The sequence below is a fragment of the Sprattus sprattus genome (assembly GCF_963457725.1).
Source record: "Sprattus sprattus genome assembly, chromosome: 18".
Taxonomy (NCBI): Eukaryota; Metazoa; Chordata; class Actinopteri; order Clupeiformes; family Clupeidae; genus Sprattus; species Sprattus sprattus.
The window spans coordinates 20,825,271-20,846,394 of record NC_137916.1 but is presented as its reverse complement, the minus strand read 5'-3'; the positions used below and the strand labels follow the sequence as shown (position 1 = coordinate 20,846,394).

The window sequence follows — 21,124 nt, the reverse complement described above, 5'->3', positions numbered from 1 at the left end:
GATATGGCCTTATGACACATGTGGTTGTATGAATAGTAGCATTAGTATAACTGTCACTTGAAGGGATGAGGAAATGTCAGGAGAGCTGGTGTTTTACTGGCAACCAAAAAAAACTGTTTACAGTACACAACACCATAGACAACACACACCGCACACAACACACACCGCACACAACACACACTGCACACAACACACAGAGTTCACAACACACCGAGTACACAACACACACTGTACACAATACACACTGTACACAACAGAGAACAGAAAGGATAAACAAACATAGGACTGTACATACAAATTGTTCTGATATTATGCTCAAACCACAAATATTCTAACAATGCTGATAGATTTCAGTAACCTACATTGCTAGCCAGACTGACACTTGAATTTCAGCTTGTTAATTAACGTAACAGTTGACTAACTTTTGAAGAAACAGTAAAAATAAAATAAAAAATACAAACCCGGTTAGAGTTCCTGATGTTTGGAAGTTGCTACATCACCTCATTTATATAACCTACTCTACAGCTACACACCTGAATAGAGAATTACTACTCCTACGGCAGGAAGGAGAACGTTTTTAGTTCAAGTCTAGTTTAAATGATTAAGGCAGAGAAAAGGGTATGAATTTAATCAGAGCGTAGCCTATGTGCCCATGGGGCTGAGCTCAGGACAGCCCTAACCCCTGTTAAGTAAGAGACCGGGGAAGAGAAGTGTGTGATAAGTGCACAGTGTGCGTGTGTGTCTGCCCACAGCCCCTGAGGCAGCAGCAGCCTCATCTGTCAGAGCTTTAGGGGAGGGCCCCTGAGAAGACAACACTTATACACATCTTAAATCACATCTTAAGTCACATCTTAAAGCCCCATTCACTGCCCTAATGGACCAAATACACCCACCTGATGTTCAGAGTGGACACAAACTCTCTTTATCTCTCTCTAGCTCTCATTGTCTGTCTCTCTCATATTTACACACATGTGGGTCCACACACACAAAAACAAACACGCAATCCCTGAGAGTTCCCCCGATCACTCACATGAGGTAAACAAACATGCCACATGTCGCATGTCCCAGAGCTGAATGCTCATTGCATGACTGTGCTGACTGATGAACTCTCCTTACTGATAGTGTTGCTAAACACACGTTTCTCATGTTCATGTTGCAGTCTTAGCTTAGCTGGTGTTTACTGCCCAGCTGAGAGCCAGTGTATGAGCTGTGTGGGCGTGGCGCTGCTGTTAGGGAGAGGTACAGGGGGTTGGCCAGGGGGGTTTAAACAGCTCGCTGGCTCTGTCTCATTTCACACCTCAGTGCCCCACTGTGCGCCGTCACACAACACCCCCACTGGGCCAACTGTGTTTGTGTGTGTGTGTGTGAGCGAGAGAGATAGAGTGACAGGGAGAAGGTGCACAGGTGCCTAGGTCCACAGTTCCTATCACATGCTGCTGTTTGAGTGAATGCACACTACACACTACATGCGTGTGTGTGTGTGTGTGTGTGTGTGTGTGTGTGTGTGTGTGTGTGTGCATATGTGCATGTACCAAGGTCATCATAGATTTCCATTTTCAAATGTGTTTATTTTGATAATTTGTTTACATTCAACTTGAAGTTTTAGTTAGTTAGTTTTAGTAATTTTAGTAAAAAAGAAAAGTTCCTGAAGCACCTTATGGACTGGCTGGGATTGTTACAGATCCGGGATTGTGTACGAACACAAGATTTTTAGAATTTCAGACTGTACCTTTAAAACACATAAAAGGCACAATCAAATATTTCAACCATTTACTTCAGGCAATATGACATGGGTATTCATGGTCAACCCTACCAGTGTAGTTAACTAAATATGCCTGACGTACTCACATGCGAACGTTTGTCTAGCTACATCCTTTTCCATGGATAATGTGTATTCCAGTCAATGGCAACTTTGAAGGTGAACTTTACATTTGTTCTCAATTGTTAACACACAAAAACTGGAACTCATGACACAATGACCACAACCTGTAACCCATGTGCCAACTCCCTAAACCAATTCTGCTGAACTATAAACACATCTCCTGCTTTAGACCCAGATTTCAATGCTAAACCAGACTTTCTTCAAAACACTACACACCATTCTTTGTATTTTGCAAACTTCATCAATGCCAAATCTCCTTGTGTTCAGACAGAACACACTGGCATTTAAATGGCAAAGCTTCTATGTCCAAGGCTGTTGTGCAATTTGCAATTGGTTTGGAGAACAATGGATGGCAACATTGATCAGCCAATCATTTTATTTGACATTTTCCTTTCTTTTTTAGTTGACTGTACTGGCCTATTTTCTATGGTTTGTTCTGTGCAAATCATTTACACATCCAGTTGTATTTGCTGTGATGTATAGGCTACAACACTTTTTGGAAAAAATTAATAAAAAACATTATACAGTTATATTTTACAACTGGAGTAAGCATACAGTAACACTGAATATGAAAAGGCATAATGCTCATCAACACATCAGTGCTCAATTGTTTCTTAGAAATGTCTAGTCATGTGAAATGTCTGTGTGTGTCACTTGAACATACCATTACAGTACCATGTTGAGGAGACATAACATTGTTTTGAAGAGAAAGTAGCATTTTGCAGGAAATATGTAGTGTTTTGCATTTTGTGTGTGCGGTTTTTGGATTTGTGTTTAGAGTTTTGAGAAAGATACTTTTGAGAAGATACTTTCAAAAAATGTGTGTAAGCAATTGAGAAAAACTGTAATATTTGGGGGATATTCCCCTTTGATTTCTACGCCTCAGATTCTGTTACCATGAGTTTACCATGCATTCGCTTGTACCACTTTCACAGTAAATGTGATATAGTCCAATACAGGACTCACACGTTTCCTCCCTGACAAATCCGTCTTCTTCACTTGATAATATTCTTCATTTCTAAAAGCAGACGCTTTTATCCACAGTGACTAACATAGGCACCCTGCAGTGGCTAGGCATCAAGCCCAGGTTGACCGCATGGAGGGCGACGACGCTAACCACAGTACCACCATTGGTGATCCACCAAAACCACAATTTGTACAGATCATTTAAGGCCAGCCAGGGTTGTGGAAGGTAAACCTCATGTACTTTTCATGAAACAGCTGGACTGGCCAGGCCCCAACTGGGAGAGATAAAAAGACCGCCAGAAACACATCAAAGCTTCGCTGTTTTTCTGAGCCGACCAAGCCTTCAGGGGCTCACTTTATTGTGCTCTCCCCAGTGCGCCGCTCTTATCTGTGGGCTCATACCGGCACTGTCCCCTCTTCACGCGTCTCAGAGCGCTTCTATATCAAGAAAGCTCAGAGATCTCTTGAGATCCATTCACCCAAACACTCTTGCATAGAAACGCAGAATTCTCCTCTTCTGGGCTGGATCAGAAAAAAAACGATTGGAGGGGTGGAAGAGGGGGCATGAATATTAAAAAGTAATACAGTGGTGCAGTTCGAGTGCAAACGTGTAATAATGGAAAGTACATTTGTGTTTAGGGGGGTGCGTGGATCGACCGGATGTGTCGTGTTGGGGGCTTTAATTGGATATATGCAAATCCCTCGCCCAGCTTGGGGAGCAAGGAGGAGGATTAAATTTACAGTTATGTAGCATAAAATGAGAGCAGTGCGAAAAAAAGAAAGAGGGCAACTCTCAGCCCTCTTCTCTCTCTCTCTCTCTCTCTCTCTCTTACTTGCACACGGAAGCACATGCAAGTAGTGCAGTGGAGTACCCTAGAGATCAGACATGTGGGCTTACACCTCTGCCGGGATAACGACAGGGCAATGTGTGAGTGTGTGAAAAACCAATGCACTGTGTGTGTGTGGTTATTGTGAATGCATGTTGTGTATGCATGTATGTTTGTGTGTATTTGTGCTATTGTAACAACTGTAATATGCTCCTCTGCTGAGTAACATGGCAGTGTTTTTCTCTCACTAACACAGTGTGTTCTGCAACTGACTAACAAAGTGTGACGTGCCTTCAAACGCATGTGTGACCTACATGCTGGTGGTGCGCTTCTCTACTGTGTATGCCTGTGTGTGTGTTTGTGTGTAATGAAAACTCATGCCAAGCCTCTATCTTTCTCATTCTCCTTCACACACACACACTCACACTCACACACACACACACACACACACACACACACACACACACACACACACACACACACACACACACACACACACACACACACACACACACGCACATACATACACACACCCCCCACTACTGTGCCTCTCAGCAAAAGCTCAGACATACGCACGGCTCTCATGCAATCAGCTGGCAGGAAGAGGCCATGTGCCCCGCGGCTACTTGCAGTGAGAGAGGCCAAACAGCAGGAGGCAGGCAGCAGTGTGTGGACCACAGAGGAGACAGCAGCAGCAGCACCAGCAGGCTCTGCCACAGCTCTGCTCTAGCACTCTCATCTGATTAGGGAAGATGATGGGGAATCAACCTCAACAACAACAACAGCAGCAACCACTGCAAACCCTGTGCTTATCTCCTAAATGCCCCACAAATCCTTCAGACCAAAACTAAATGCAGCACGTGGTGTTAGATTAAAGACTGGGGTTCAGAGAATGGCCATTAGTGTCAAACTGGATTTTAGCATCTTAATGTGAAGAGCAAAACCGAATCCATTGAAAAACACGTTACTCTAGCAGAGGAAATAGGTGCGCTTGTCCCCCTTCAAGCTGCCAGAAACTCACTGGCATCGAGACCTTTACATTATTCAGCTGTAAGAATATCACACAGGCCTGTTTGCATACGAGAGTGTGGCCAGAGAGTGAGAACCACATTACTCAAACAGATGGCAGAGCCAAGGCTGCCCATGTCACTCGTTCACCCCGCACTGCTTCCTCCATAGTACAGTCACTGCCGACACTGGTCTAGTTCCTACAAAGAACTCCAGAAAGTTCTCGTATGCACCAACATACCATTAGTGTTAACACCAATGAAGCATTTCTCTGCAGTGATCAGCAACTGAAACTGAGTGGAAATAAGGCCAGTGACGTGCACAACCAAATGTAGGCCTTAAACCTATTTATAGCCAACAGTAGCTTCTACAAATCTGTCAGAAAGTGTGCCAAAAACACCACTACAGCAATTCCTATAGATGAAGCATAGCGCCCAATATGCTGGTGGCACCAAGCAGAAAAAAAAACCTGTGATCTGGGAACAATCTAACATAGGTCATATTTGAATGTATTTATTTCTGAGTGTCGTTGTAGTTTACACCAGAACTTCAGAAAGCGTTTCCATACACACCATTAGTGTTGCAGATACAGCACTGTTCAAGATCAGCTTGTGGTGTCTTACACAACCAAATATAGGCCTCGCTAATTTCACAGGCTTAATGAAGCTACAAGAGCGTTTTGTCACAGCTGCCATAAAAAGAAAGTGTGTTCTGCGCTCATTTCTCCAGTTTTAAACCCGGCCTGTCATAAAGCATACAGCACACATGACTGCATCAAGAGCACCATGCAAGAGGATGGATGTCCGCCATGATGGGGTCGGTAAAATTCACTATTGTATCATATTGTTACATACAATGTTTTGCTAATAAATTGTGTTATGTTTTTTCAAAATACTGATTATGCAGTCTTTGCAAATCCTAATATAGAGCTTACTGGCACAGGGGGCGAGGAAGTGGAGGAAAGCCCTGCGCGTGTCTCATCATCTACCAGGCTAAAGCAGCAGTTCTTGGGAGCAGGCACCTCCACATGCGTGTCTGTGTCCGATAATGAGCCGATCAGGGGAGACCCCCTACCCCCATACCGCAGCGGTGACAGCATCTTCACTAGAGGATCAGGGAAGACCCCCACACACTCCAAGGCCTAGTGGTGACAGCTGTCATCGCTGGAGCCATTACCCCTCCCCGTCAGCCCTCGGTGGCCTTTAGTAAGTGACAGGGGCTACTGTACCTGACAAATACAGCGAAAAGGTCTCTGAGGAACCCTACGCAATTATTCTCTCCCATTCCTGGCCCACACTGTCAGTCTGCCTCTCTGTTTCTCTCACTACTTTAGCCTCCAAATTTGTCCATCTGTCCCTTCATCCATCTCTTTCTGTCTCTCTTTTTTATCTCTCCATAGCTGTCAGTGTGTTTGTGTGTATGGCTGTGTGTGTGTGTGTGTGTGTGTGTGTGTGAGTGTGTGGGTGTGTGTGAGTGTGTCATCATCTCTGGACAGTGGACATGTGAATAGTGAGTAATCTGGTGTCAGGGAAACACTAGCCCCTGTCTCCGCTTTCACACAGGACTCAGCAACGAGATCCAGCCAAGTCACACAACAGTGAGCAGCGTCACGCAGGATGGCTACGGACACGGATCATTGAATATTCTCTCCAGCCACGTGAAGGCCCAGGTGTCTCAAGTCCCCTCATGGCTTACAGGGGCATTTAACAACCGAATTTCCATTCTCCATCTCATAGACGACTAACCGCTGTCCAAGTAAATGCCCACTTTAAATAGGTCCATGGCAAAGTAAAGAAAAACCTCATAGCAGTGATGTTAAGTATGTGTGTGTGTGTGTGTGTGTGTGTGTGTGTGTGTGTGTGTCTACACATGTCTACACATCAGTAGAGAGAAGGGAGACGACACCTTACAGCAAAGCAGAAAAGTTGCTTCAAATATGAACGAACAAATATGAACTTTAGGCACGTAAAGCATACACTTAAGCATGTTCTACTGCAAAAAAAACAAAATTTGTCACACACTAAGCGCCCTTCTAAGGCAGAGTCTTTGCCACAGACATCTGAGCGCTTCGCCATGAGATAGCCCTCATGATGCTGAAGCCACCGACTAAGACGCCCTATAAGACTCCCTATTATAAGGCAAGAGTCCTTTTCTCTTTTCTCCTTCCCTTTTTTTCCGATGCAATCCATCTTCTGCTGAGCGGCAAGGATGATAGGGAGATGAAATCTAAATAGATTCCTACCCCAAGGGATACTGTGGGAAAGCAACCTAGATAACTATCTGTCAGCTTAATGGAGAAAGAGTGACTGTGTGCGTGTGTGTGTGTGTGTGTGCATAGACACGCATGTGTGTGTGTTTCTGTGAAGGATGACAGACGGAAGGGAGAAAGAAACGTCGGGAAACATTGCCTTTTTTCTACAGACACTAATGGCCCAGCACACAGATGTATTCCCATTCAGCGTGTCTTTCGACGCTCCTCTTTGATGAGATGAAAAAAGCACACGCTCTTTCATTTCTTCCCATCAATGAGTGCCTGGAGAATGGTCATTAATTTACCTGGATCTTCAGGGAGCACGCAGATTCTTTAATAAATAGTGAAAGAACACACACACACACACACACACACACACACACACACACACACACACACACACACACACACACACACACAAAAACACACACACACATACACAAACACATGCACACACATCCAGAAGACACAGAAATTAACGTGTATAGGCACACACACACACACACACACATACACACACACAACCTCTGCTCACATTTTCTTCCTTGCCCACTCTGCTGCATACTACCGTGGACACACACACACACACACACACTGCAGTCCAGATCAACACCTACAACTCTCCAACATATCCTAAAGAAATTCCATTCCAAATGAAAATAAAATAAAATAACAAACAGTAGAATGAAATATAAAAAATAAGAAAGGCAGGATTTGAGCCACTGAGATCGATTGGCTGTCTTAACTCTGCTGCACCTGGGCCTTTGTGAAAATCAATACTTTCTCAGCGCTCCAAACGAACAGATCTACCCACGCAGGGATGCCACTGCTTGCTCATTTGATGCCAGCTTATCACCACGAACATAAAGCTGCCAGACCCACGGCTGAACAAGCGCGTATACACACACACACACACACACACACACACACACACACACACACACCAAAACACACACACACTAACCAGTATACACAGACACACATATACATAGACAAGCAAACACACACACACACACACACACACACACACACACACACAAACACCAGTGCACACAAACACATACACACCCACCCATACACACACACACACGGAGCCCAGCTGGATTAGATGCCATCTACCACAGCAGAGACGGATCACTCCGCACAGCCAGATGCAGCAAATGGAACTGACAAAAGTTCATTGGAGCTTGTAGTGGCTTAGCTCTGCTCCAAAGCCCCGGCGGTGCCTCCGAGTGTCTGACAACAAGCCCGGATCAGGAACCAAAACGAAGGGCAATCTGGGCCACTTAGGTCTGTGCTGCGCTGAACGGGAGGCTGAGTTGGCCGGGGCTTTCTTTCCAATGTGCTGCTCCGCTGCGTCTCGAAAGGAAGCTAACACAGGCAAGAACCAGTTGACCTACAGACCTGATTTTAATCTGGAGGGACACAGGGGAGTTCCTCTGACTCCCCTCAAATTCACAGGCATTACATCATAAACCTTAAACGAGTCAATACATCAGTGGTGTTCAATCTCCGAGTAGACAGGAAGAAAGGAAAGAAAAGGAGGAAGGAAAGAAGCAAAGAAAGAAAGAAAGAAAGAAAGAAAGAAAGAAAGAAGGAAGGAAAGAGTTCGGTAGGTACGGAAGTAAGAAAGTGTAGCTCAAACTCAAAGCCAGCATGAGTGCAATGAGAATAGCCACTTGGCTGGTGCAAAAGCCTGTCGCTGAAATAACCCTGGATGAAGCACAGCACTTGTGATTGAGACGCACGCAGTTACTCACCCCTGCAGTTCCTTGACGGAGAAGGAGACCTTGAGGCTGTGCCCGAGCACATGCAGTGCCACAAGGATATCAGCCCACTGCACCATCTCTCCCAGCGGACCGCCCTTCAGCACCTTAGGACTGAACATGTCCCCCGACTCCTCCGTCAGGAAGCCCATGTGCACCAGGATCTAGAGCCAGGGGAGAGGATGGGGGGGGGGGGGGGATCAGCAGGGTAGCCAAGGTTTAGATTCATTTTATCCAGTTTTGTTCAGATGTGCTAGTTTACAGTAAACACTACACCAAAAGCTCTAGTGACAGTATGATTGTGTGTGTGTGTGTGTTTGTGTGTGTGTGTGTGTGTGTGTGTTAGTGTGTGTGTGTGTGTGTGTGTGTGTGTGTGTAATGACGGTGTATGTGTTTTAGTGATTGTGAGGGTACTGTATATGTGTGTGAGTGTGGCGGGGGCCTCAGAGCAATGAGGTGCACTGGCGTAACCATCGCACACCGGGGCCCATGTAGGAAGGCGATCTTTGGCTGCTTTACTATAGTAGGTGGGCCCTCTCACGCAATGACGCACTACAGTCGCTTGCAATTATGATAGATATACTGTATTAACCACCTCTCCACCTTCTGTATGACACTTACAGTTATGAGTCATAGCCTATTTTTATGTATTTGTATTTGTCCTTATTGAAATGTCCCAATGATTTATTAAAATTAAATATAATTTCTACCCACCACTTATCTTGTTGCTTTCTTCTCAAAAGTTACAAAGAAAAAGCTGAGAAAGCTAATTGTGTTGTCCAATGACCTTGCTCCCTATCATTTGTAATAATATGCCTTGACATTTGTTCAATGGTTTAACCGTTTAGCAAGATGTTTTAACATTTAAAATAAATGATAATTTAGCAGCAAAAAATATTTTTTAGCAGGCCCCAACAAAAAAGCAGTTCTCCAAAGACGAAGTAAAAAAGAGAACAGGATGAATGTACTGCTCAGCTCACGTTGATAAAGTCTTATTTAAGGAGCAGCATGGGACTCAAAAGCGGATTGTCTATACTCTCAAAAGAGAACCGCAGAGCCAGGAATGAGTTGACTTAGTGTACAGTGTTGTTAATGGCTTTGCGCAAGGCCCATAGGATGAACTTCTAATGGGTGAGTACAGGTTCCTCTTGGTTATGTGGGATCAGGGACGTGAATCTATAGCAATGTAATTGTTACTGCTCATATGTTGGAAAATGCACAGATAAAAATATTTCCACTGGAGCCAATCACACTATTGTTAGGATACTGCTGGGGTGGGTTTTATTTAGACACATGCTTACATGTGCGTGTTACTCTTTCTGTTGGCATGGGGGGTTTTCTGTCTGGTTATGTTGTTATGTATTGTAGATTAGCACAGCATGGAAGTTGACTCAAAACATTGCAAAGGATGCTTGCATTCTAACTCTGTCTGCTACATTCTGTTCCCATACCAACAGAACAACTGGAGGGCAGACATCCACTCATGCGCTGTGAAGCCGCTTTTTTCATAACTGAACGTCCTCGAAATCCCGACACTCGCCAGCCTTTTTATTCCCTCTCTCTTTTTCATGCTTATGAATGTCTGCTAGAGCACCGATGACGGAGATGCTCATTCAAACACATAGCCCCAGAAACCACCAGTCCTATCATTCAACTGCTTCATGACTGCTGGGCGAAGGATAAACAGGGGGGGGTCGACGGGGGAGAACGGCACAAACAGCTGGGTCTAGACAAACAGAGAGTGTGGGCTGGTTCAGAATGCTCAAAATGGAGCACGAGTCTGCGTGGTTAGTAGAAATCTGACTACATGATTGTGTGAATATGCATGGAGTTTTTCGTGTTTTTTTCCTCCTAAATACACAAACCCTCTGTCATAAGATGTATACTAGCAGACACTGTATAGTATCATGAGTTGACACAACTGTTTCTTTTTTACTGATATGACTAGCCATCAGTAGTGGTCATTACAGCTCTCGTAATGTCAGACATTAAAGAAAAACAGCTTATTAATGTGTGACATAAGCTAATGATATCTAACATCATTACAGCTGGCATGACATGAATCAGTATTTAGTACCAAATGCTTGTATGTCCTTTGTCCACTCTAGACAGTTCACTAATGGGCTGAAAAATCACATACTGTGTTCTGAGGGTTTTAATCGCATCTGCCAAGGATTTTAGACCAGCTAATGCAAAGAGACCTCTCTGCAGACACTGAGGATGTGTGTGTGTGAGAGTGTGTGAGTGTGTGAGTGTGTGAGGGGGAAAGATGAAAGAGAAACCTGCTTCAGAGTGATATCTCAGTGCAAGGCTGTTGGCTTCCAACCAGGTGTACCTGGCACCGCACCCCTCCACACACACACACACACACACACACACACACACAAACACACACACACACACACACACACACACACACACACGCAAGCACACACACACCTCCCAGGTAGCAATAACACGAATGCGATGTGGGTGCATTAGCCTTTCATGCCTATTCATCACACCGTGCACCACATCATGCAGGTGCAGCTACAGCGTACTGAGAACCTACCTATAAGGTACACACTCTCATCACAAACCCTCTCAACTCCACATCATGCAGGGTGGCTACAGCGTACTGAGAACCTACCTATAAGGTACACACTCATCATAAACCTGCTAGTATTCTGCTGGTGTGGAGATAGACCAAGCGCATAATCCTGCACAAACACATGTGACGACACCTCAGGACTGATGATACCCTTAGGTCAAACACTGGGTACAGCACCTTGTTAGAGCGCCCAGCAGGATATACTGTATATCTAAAAGGTTTAAAGGAGAGCAAATAAAATAAGGGCCATTTGTCTAGTGTTCCATCACGGCTTAGCTGTGCGAGTCCTAAGGGGGCCTGATGTTTCCATAGAATAATGAAAACGTCGGTGGCTTTACTAGAGTCAACAAGATCTTTAAAGGCTCGGTCACTTTCAAATCTCTTCCGTTTGATGTCTTCCCTGAGCATTGGTTGGAGGATTTCAGTGAGCGCTCAAATCTCTCCTCAGCAAGGCATCTTACAGTGTCAGGGAAACATCCCTCTCTGAGTGAATGCTCTTTGAACTGCCACAGAGAATGTAGAAGTCAATAGGCACAGAGAACTACTCTCCAAAACAAAACAAAAGAAACATCTGACAGGTCCAGAAATGTGCTCTGTCCTCATGCACTGCACGAACAGCTCTTGTATTCTGAATTCATGTGTTCACTTATATGTCTATAAGTGTTTGTCATGTTTTCCTACTGGTGAGAGGAGTCCAATTGGTTGTGACTAGCACATGCTAGCATCTGTCTGACGGTCTCCATGACGATCTCCATTCACCACCAGTGTAAGTGACGGAAACTCAGTAGAACGCTAGAACAGGCGGATACCCACCCTCTTCTGCTCTCTCCTCTGGCTGTGCAGACGGACGTCCAGACGCTGCGCTGCAGTGGCCCACTGCATGGCCAGCCTGCGCATGCGTCTCCTCATGAAGCTCAGCGACTCCTTGCCCGTTCCCACCTGCTCCAGGAGCGGCCCGAGGTCTGAGCGCAGCTTTGCCTGTGTGTGTGTGTGCGAGTGTGAATGTGTGTGAGTGTGTGTGTGAGTCTGAGTGGGGTGTTAAAGATGTGTCAGAGAGAGTTAGAGAAAAGAGGTTAAAAGGTGTTAAAAGGCAGGTACATCTCCCACTGTTTGGATTTAGAGAAAACAGTCGGAGGAAAGAGGGCAAAATGTAGAGAAAGGACATACGATTAACCCAAATTATTAAATGTAAATAATAATACAAAAAAAATATTTTTGTACATTATTACAGGTTGTTACAAGATCCGCTGCGCGTCAGGGTGTTGTTCGCCCCGTCGGGATTTATTTTTGGCTAATGACCTCCGGACAATACATTATCCCTTACATATATTACTATACTATGTACTGACAGTAGAACTACATAGTATTATTTATTTCTGATGTAAGTCCACTTTAATAAAGACATTCAATTTAAAGGTGAATATTCTGCTATTCAGAATACGGTACCGGGGTAGAGTGAAGAAGAAACAGCTACAACATAAACTATAAATTGTAACATACATTGGAAAAATAATATAGAAAAATGAGCCCGTTGGGAAGGAGCCAGTATGACTGTAGCTCCTTGTGATCAGTTGTGTTCATACACTGAAGATTCTGCAGCCTCAGAGAAACTCTCTGTCTCTGGTTTCTGATGCCCTGATCCTCTTCAACATGCCCCTGCACCCTCCCACACAACCGCCGCAGGAGACTGCCATGCCTGAGAGAGAAGCTCACATACTATATGCAAAACAAAATCATCTTCGCATTCACCTGACTGTCCTGAGGGGATTAAGACTGAGTTAAAACAACAGTCATTTAAAGCCCTCTGGAATGTCTGAAGTCTAAAAAAGTGTTAGTAAAAAAAGCGTAAGATGATATTATTGCAGTGCAGAGCACACCTACAGTGTATCTGAAACATCAGAGAAGCTAAAGCTCACATCTACATAACTCCTGAAGGAGGGTTGGGTTTTAGCTGATGTTTTGTTTCAGCTCTTATCGCAGCGAGGATGTGGGTACTCTGGGAGGGGGAGTCGGAGAGTTTGTCTCAGGCTCCTCAGCCTTAGGATAGGGCTGATTGCGAGGAGATGCAATCACACTGACTCACTCACAGAGAACAAGATAAAGGAATAGATACATCAGACAAGTTTTGCTGCACTTCCTCTCAGGCACATCTGCAAGCCCGCCCACGGGAGAATTAGCTAACGCTCCTCGAAATGCGAACAGTGCTCACACAGGCTTAAAACTATGAAAAACGTACCACCAGTGTTACATGCACATGCCAATGCATAAGTCGTATATGGTAAAATCAGTACTGTAAACTCACTTGAACACTTAGTGTCGGATGAACAGTGGGGGTCCTGCTATGGTTCCTCCAGGCCAGGGGGGGGCAGAACCACTCAACCTCACTCAGGTAAATGAGGAAGGAGCAGTCTGAGCCGTCCACTCCATAGAAGCTGTAACAAGGGTCAGAGGTCCATCGGGCTCGCATCCACTGGAACAAATATTTTCATAGAGCAATGTTGTTAGAGGCCAGTTAGACAGATAGCTAATACGATAGATTAGATATATAATTATGAAAGTTATAACTATAAATCAGGAAGTGACTGTAGCTTTCGACCAGGAGAAGATGTCATCAGGCGCTTCCTAAGTGACTGAAGGAGTAAGCACTACATTGTGTATGTAATAGCAAGTACAATACATATATATTAAAATCATAGGTTGTCACAAAAGGAATTGTTAAGGGAATTGAGTAGTACTGTGTAATACCCACATCCACTTTACTAGGGCAGTCTGGGTAATGGGGATCCTTTGGGATGTCACACTGGCCCATCAAGCCGTCTCTCCCTGCAAAGGAAACAACATTGTTCCCATTTTTCAAACCAAGTTAGTCTTTAAAACTCAATTTTTTTCAAAGGTACCTAAGGAAGTCTTAAGGGCCCCTTTGTTTTGTCTCTGGTTTCAAAGGTAACTCTTTTTCTCTCTTTTCAGTTGGCCATTAAAAAGTTCTTGAAGACAAGTGACGGATTGCCCACTCGTCTCTAAAAATGCAGACAAAACAGGAACTGAGTCATGGTTAAGTGGAATTAAACAGCTTAGCTAATGGCTAATGTGAGTGTATCTGCATATGTGCTCATGCATCTAAAATAAATATGTCATACTGTATGGATATTTATATATACGCATGTGTGTGTGTGTGTGTGTGTACATTTGTGTGTGTATGTTGGCATGAACACACATTCCTACGCATATTTGTCACTTTGGCAGCATACTCTGGCATTCCTAATTAAGGGGGCTGAGGGAGCTCTCTCTCCTTCTGGAGCCTGCCAAGCCTGTAGTGAGCGTGATCACAGGCGGAGGATTAGGGCCTATTCTGTAACATTAGAATATTAATTGCAGCTGCAACAATGAGCACTGCTCTATCAAACTGCTCCGAGCCCAAAGACGGGGGGGATTAACTGCCTGAGCAGGGTATCTGTGGAGCATATTTCAACTGTGGGCTGCCTCCAGGATTTTCTACTTGACAAATAACAATCTGTGAGACGAGTTGAATGGATTTAGTGAAAGAACATACATCTGTAGCTTGCCTGCCGCCAGCACAAGTAAGGCAGTGTGGTACCCTCTGTGCATTAACAAGGGCCTTGAAGCAAATGGAAGATCAAAAAGACTCATGGACTTAAAGACCCAATCTTTCAGCACCACCGCTCTCTCAGCTGTCACTATATGTTACAAGCGGAGCCAAGAAATGCTGTACAGAGTCCCAGCAGGTTTGAGGTTGATAGAAACGTTTGGGTGGTGGATTGTAAAATGCAGTTCCACTGAGATGCTGGAAAGGATCACACTTAAATAGACTTCAGTTTGAACAGCCATTGAAAATGAACTTCAGGCGAAACAGCCACTGGAACGGACTATGGTCTGAAATAGACATTGGTCTGAGCAGCAGTAGAAATAGACATCGGTCTGAGCAGCACCTTTGCTGGCAATCTGGCTCCTCTGGAGGATCTGTTCCACCTTCCCAGCTATGTCTGAAACATTCTGTGCAATGGCCTGGATCCGCTCAACTAGGCCCATGGGCTGGAACCTTTAAATAGCAATAGAATGGACGCACACACACACACACACACACACACACAGAAAGAGAGAGAGAGAGAGAGAGAGAGAGAGAGAAAGAGAAAAACAAACACATAGATACACACAGAGACAGACAGACATACAAACACAATACAGGTAATTTGTAGTGGAGACACCTTTTACAAGTAAAAATAATAATAATAACACAAGCTGTGGCAGTTAAACTTGTAGCTGTAGGGGTAGAAATAGTTATTAGGGAGTAGTATCCAGGGAGTATGTATATTGATGATGATCTCTAAGTTCCTTTGGATAAAATTAAATAATTAAATAGTTTTAATTAAAAGTAGGTGATCACACATTTTTTCACACCAATGTCATTTAAAGTTGGGTCCTTTTGGCCAATAAATGAATAAATAAGTACATACATATTCTATTGACTTCTATGTATACATTTTTTTTTAAATTTAAGGTCATATTTATGCAGACTTTCAGAAATCTCCACGGGGTTCACAAACCCAACAGCACCACTGTATTTTTCCTTTCTGGTCTGTGACTGTAACATCATTTTGAGTCGGAGTGACATTGCTGCATGTTAGGAGTCTACTCACTAAACACAAAGTAGATGTGTGTGAATGCTAATTGTGTGGACTCTGGATGAAGCGTGAAATGGAACGCTTTTCAATCAAGACACTATTTATTTAGCGGCAATAACGGTCTGACTCAGCAAGACGTGACGGGCAAGAACCGCTAGAACCGAGAACAATTAGTGTCGTCAGCCAGCGAGTTCCCTTGGAAACTGACTGCAAAGTAGCAGGCAGAGAGAGTGAGAGAGAGGGAGAGAGAGGGAGGGAAAGGTATGTTGTCGAAACAGTCTGGACGGCCATAGGGAGGGATGAACAGGGAATACTTGTGTGTCTCAGCTGCCATCATGCTGTGAAACTGCGAAGGAAGAAAAACTAAAAAGAAAAAAATCTCAAAAGGATTTGGACCTAATCAAAACCCATGCATGAGCCTAAGTAATTTCAATCTATAGCTCAGATATTCCTCCTCTTCTTGCCGTTTTTGCACTATTCATGAGATGCTTCTTTTTACTGACGAGTGCTTTGAGTTGCCTTCCTATTTGAAGAAATGTTATATTTCATGTAACACACTTTGGAAGTGCTATATAAATAAACTTCTGATAAAGTTATTATAGAAATAAAGTCTAGCCTTGAGTTGCATATTGCCTATCACTCAGGAGGGTTAAAAAGCCCATTAAAGCCCAGAAGCACCACACAGCAGCAGCTACAGCAGTCTAGCCACTGGCTGACATCTCAAATAGAACACCACCACGGGCAGAGCCGGGTGGGGGGACTGCAGGGTGGAGGCAGGGTGGGCACTGCAGGGTCGGTCTGGGTGAATGCTCCTTTAACACTCCCTCAGAGAATAATAAACTCAGGGGACGCAGAGAGAAAAAGCAAATGTCTGGAAGGCCCAGACTTTTCTCTTTCCTCTCCAACAGCACAAGCACCTCTTGGGCATTAAATCCATGCATGCTGTATCAATATGAACTGGATGCATGTGTATGCTTTGATATATTTAAAGGGGCTTCCATCCATGTACAACTTTTTCACACTTTATACTTCCGTATATTTTCACGCATTTTCTTGCATCTCCCTGATCTCCATTGAGCTTCAGTGTAAGGAATGGCAACTCTGCAGACCACAGCTCTTTGTAGATTTGTCCTCCTGTTAGACACATCTCACAGTCTGGTGTTTAGCATGCTTCCTGACTGCTTGTTGGATATATTTTTCTCCATGTCCGGTGGGCAGATGGTCCAACTGCGGTCAAGATACATTCACTGCGGTCAAGATACATTCCCTCAAAGCAGTGTGTGATGGACTGTCTGTTGCCATGGAGACTCAGAAAAGAGAAGAAACTGAGGAGGAAGAAAGAAAGAGAGAGAGAGAGAGAGAGGGAGGAGAAGCTTCTGCTGGTTCAGCAGCAGCCCTTCACGACCCATCCTGAAACACGGAGAGGAATCCTAACGAAGCTGAGCTGTTGTGTAGAGCTCATTGTTCATGCCATCAGGAGGTGTCTCTCTCCTGCGGTGTGGACATTTTTGAGCCTCTGCAGATTGGAATCTCCATACGCATTGCTTTCTATTCTATGTCTCTCTCTCTTCATGTGTCTATGTATCTGTCCAGGACACAGCTTAGCTCACCTAGCTCGTAGGGGTCCCTGATGTATGTGCGTGTGTGTGCGTGAGTGTGTGTGTGTATGTGTATGTTACCTGTCCAGGGCGGAGCTTAGCTCGTCTAGTCTGTGGGAGTCGCTGGTGTTGCCCAGTCTGGAGAGGCTGTCTATCCTCCTCATGATCACCTCCAGCATGTCACTGATCTTCTTCAGGACCCCGCGAGATTCCAGACCCCCCAGCACTGCACAGGACCACACACACACGCGCGCACACACACACACACACGCACACACACACACAGACACATATTCACAAGATGAGTTCAACATCAGTCTGATACAGAGCTTAGATCTTTTTTTGTTTCAACATTCAGCTTGACTGACAGCTTAAAGTTGTCCATGACTCTTACATAAACCCAACTTGCAAATGACCTTCCGAAGTGTCAGTAAACAAACCGCATCACACGCAGTTAGTCTGGATTTTATTTTAATAACCCTTTTGTCTCCCTATCCGCCTGCATTAAACCAGAGATACGGGGGAGGAAAAATAGCATGCCTTGGCCAAAGAAAAAAGGGATTAAATAAGCCTGTCAGTTTGTTTTTTGTTGCCTCCCTCCCAGCTCCGGTTGCCCGAGACCTGCCGTGCACAGCTGAAGCGGAACGTTGCACTTGATCTCACCTGGCAAATTAAAAAGCACACACTCCAATGCCGCAGATGGGCCTGAGAGCCCCAGACCCTCCCCACTGCACATGCAGCGCTCCAGCTTTCTGACTTCACAAGCTCATTTAGGAGTTTCATGCCTTCATGCACACCGCAGCACTAATAAATAGAAAATGGAATTCTGGATATGATAACTTTGAGTTTTGTAAAGGCTCCCGTTTAACCAAAGCACAGCATGTTTCTTAGCCTGGGGAATCCAGTAATGCTCCAATAACGTTATGTTCATTAACGATAAATACACGCAGAAGTCAAGTAATGCATACAGTAATTAACAGATTCTAGATGCATGCTGTAACTCAGTACGTTACATGCCCGTAAACTTTAACATCAACAATACTTGGTTTATGGGTGCAGTAGTTAATTTTTTATTCATGTAAAGCAATAAAGCAGTGTTGGCTGAGGCCATCGTAAAGTGTTTTGTTCCTATGTCTCATTAGCATCAATATAAAGCCACAGATGTTCAAGATACAGATCAAATGGCCATAGATAGAGTGGATGAATGGACAGATTCCTTGTGTGAGAGAATTGGAAAATCTGTGGTTTAGCTGAGGATCAGGCTTACACTGAGGGCCTGATTTACTAACAGGATTGCGCCCATTTCAGGCATAAAATAGCGGGTGTAAACATAAAACGGTATTTACAAAGGAGGCGCATTTGAGTAGAGGCGCATATTAACGCTTTGTGAGTGTGTGGCGCAGCGAGATGGGAGGGTATAAGGAACGTGGGCGTGTGGCGCAAATATATGGGAGGAGAGAAGTTAAGTACGCCTAATGATGTATTGCATGGTATTTACTAAAACTGCCTGGCGAGCTCGCGTCTCTAATTTGCGGGATAATTCTCCGCCTCATAAAATCACGTCTTAACCAGGAAGCGCATTTCCATTGAGTCTGAAAACGTTGATATGGCAGCAGTTATAAGAGCAAGGCAAAGACATAGACAGAGACAGCGCACAGAAATCATTTTTTCAACTTGTATAACACTTTTTCAGTTAAGCGAACCACAAATCATTAGACGGTACAGGTTAACCAGCCACGCAATATTTCAATTAGTGAACCAGATCAGAGACGACATCGAACCCTCCAACCGGCGATCACATTCCATTCCATCAGTTGTTAAACTCCGGACAACATTGCAAATATTGGCATCCGGATCATTTCAAACAGTTATAGCATCAGCAGTTGGTATATCTCAGCCTTCACTCAGCCAAATATTCACCCAGGTACTTGACGCATTGCTACGGCACACTGGTCAATACATTTCCCCACTGCCATTGCTGAAATTACAGACATCAAACAGGACTTTTTTTTTTAATTGCAAACTTTCCGAACGTTATTGGAGCCATTGATTGCACCTACATCCAAACAGTCCCACCTTCAATCCACGAACACATTTACCGAAACAGAAAGCACACATATTCAATGAATGTCCAGGTCATATGTGATGCCAACATGACCATTACTAACGTGGTAGCCAAATACCCTGGATCTGTCCATGACAGTTTTATCTTCCGGAATAGTGCCATCTATCCAAGATTGAGCAACGGGGATTTTGGAGAGGCCTGGCTACTTGGTAAATGTATTTGTTTCAGTGGGGATAAATTGTAGTGAACCCATGTCCTTGTATAAATTATTACTAATCTCACCATGTACAAATCTATATTGTTATAATAGACAGTTTATGCATTAATGCAACCAATAGCATATTCTTTATAATCGTGTTCTTTTAAACATCTCGCTGTAGGTGATGGCGGGCAGAACAACAATATAACAGCACGCACATTGAATCAGGTTCAGTGATTGAGCGAACGTGAACCAATATATCTATCTCCTCTTCGCTGAACCTTCATTTTCTCTTCCTCGAATCTCCATGGTGGCAGTTACTTGCAGGCGATTTCTCCCGTCTTTTAACGGTGCGCTAAATAATGATTGCCCAGCGCGGATCTGGTTTAATAAATACCACGGAAAATGCGGGTAAACACTGTGCGGTATATTGGGCTTTGGCAAAGGCGCAGATTAAGCTGCGGTCGCAATGTTAGTAAAGCAGGCCCTAAAGGGCGGAGTAAGCACAGAGTGCCCAGCGCGGATGTTGTTTGATAAATACCACGGAAAATGCGGAAAAACACTGTGCGGTATTGTGCGCCTTGGCAAAGGCGCAGATTAAGCTGCGGTCGCAATGTTAGTAAATCCGGCCCTGAGTGTGGGAAAGGGGCTTTTGGCCAGATACAATGTTGTTCACCTGCCAGTAGTCTCCACTGTGTAACAAGCCTTGCCTGTGGTGTGCGGACCCCATGGATTATGAGGCTGTAACCTAAACTGGTGTTAAATTGTTTAAAATTAGTGCAAGGGGCAAGCAATCTTTTTTCTCCCCCTGCTCTCCCTGTGAATCAATTGCATTAAGCCCAAGAAACTGCACAGTGAGCACGCTCCCTTCAGTTCATTTATCAACGTCCACGAGGAAGTCACCTCTGTCAGATCCAAAAAAACAAGTCCTGAGTAGAAACCATAGAAACACAGCAGAGACCAAGTGGTTAATCAGAGGGAGGGAGGTGTGTGTGTGTGTAAATAAATATAAATATAAATATATATATATATATATATATATATATATATATATATATATACACACTTAATATGAGAAGGATTGATCTTCATGGGCTGCAGGCCCAGTTTTAAAACAGTTTGATCAACAAAGAAACGTATGCATGAAACGTCAATGGAAAAAGAGATGAGGGTTAATGACGAAGATGGTCAGATCGGGGTGTTGAAGTGAGGGCTGGAGTGACCTGAAGACCCGAGAAGCTGTATAGGCATGGTGCGTCGGTTACATAACATCTCATTAATGGTAGTAAGTAGAATACGGAATACTCATAACTGATATAGGCAAACAGTATG

At 44.2% G+C, this 21,124-nt stretch overlaps 1 protein-coding gene across 1 annotated transcript in view; it reads right to left on the bottom strand.

Annotated features, from left to right (window-relative positions):
• LOC308379862 (alpha-1,6-mannosylglycoprotein 6-beta-N-acetylglucosaminyltransferase B-like) overlaps positions 1 to 21,124 on the bottom strand; it is a gene marked incomplete at both ends in the record, with an annotated part of 58,532 nt that overhangs the window by 16,018 nt on the left and 21,390 nt on the right. Inside the window, 6 exons of the mRNA XM_080857124.1 lie at positions 8,695 to 8,864; positions 12,104 to 12,268; positions 13,593 to 13,760; positions 14,040 to 14,113; positions 15,238 to 15,347; positions 17,610 to 17,754. Of these exons, the coding sequence (XP_080713250.1) occupies positions 8,695 to 8,864; positions 12,104 to 12,268; positions 13,593 to 13,760; positions 14,040 to 14,113; positions 15,238 to 15,347; positions 17,610 to 17,754 (832 nt within the window). The remainder of the gene's footprint in view (positions 1 to 8,694; positions 8,865 to 12,103; positions 12,269 to 13,592; positions 13,761 to 14,039; positions 14,114 to 15,237; positions 15,348 to 17,609; positions 17,755 to 21,124) is intronic.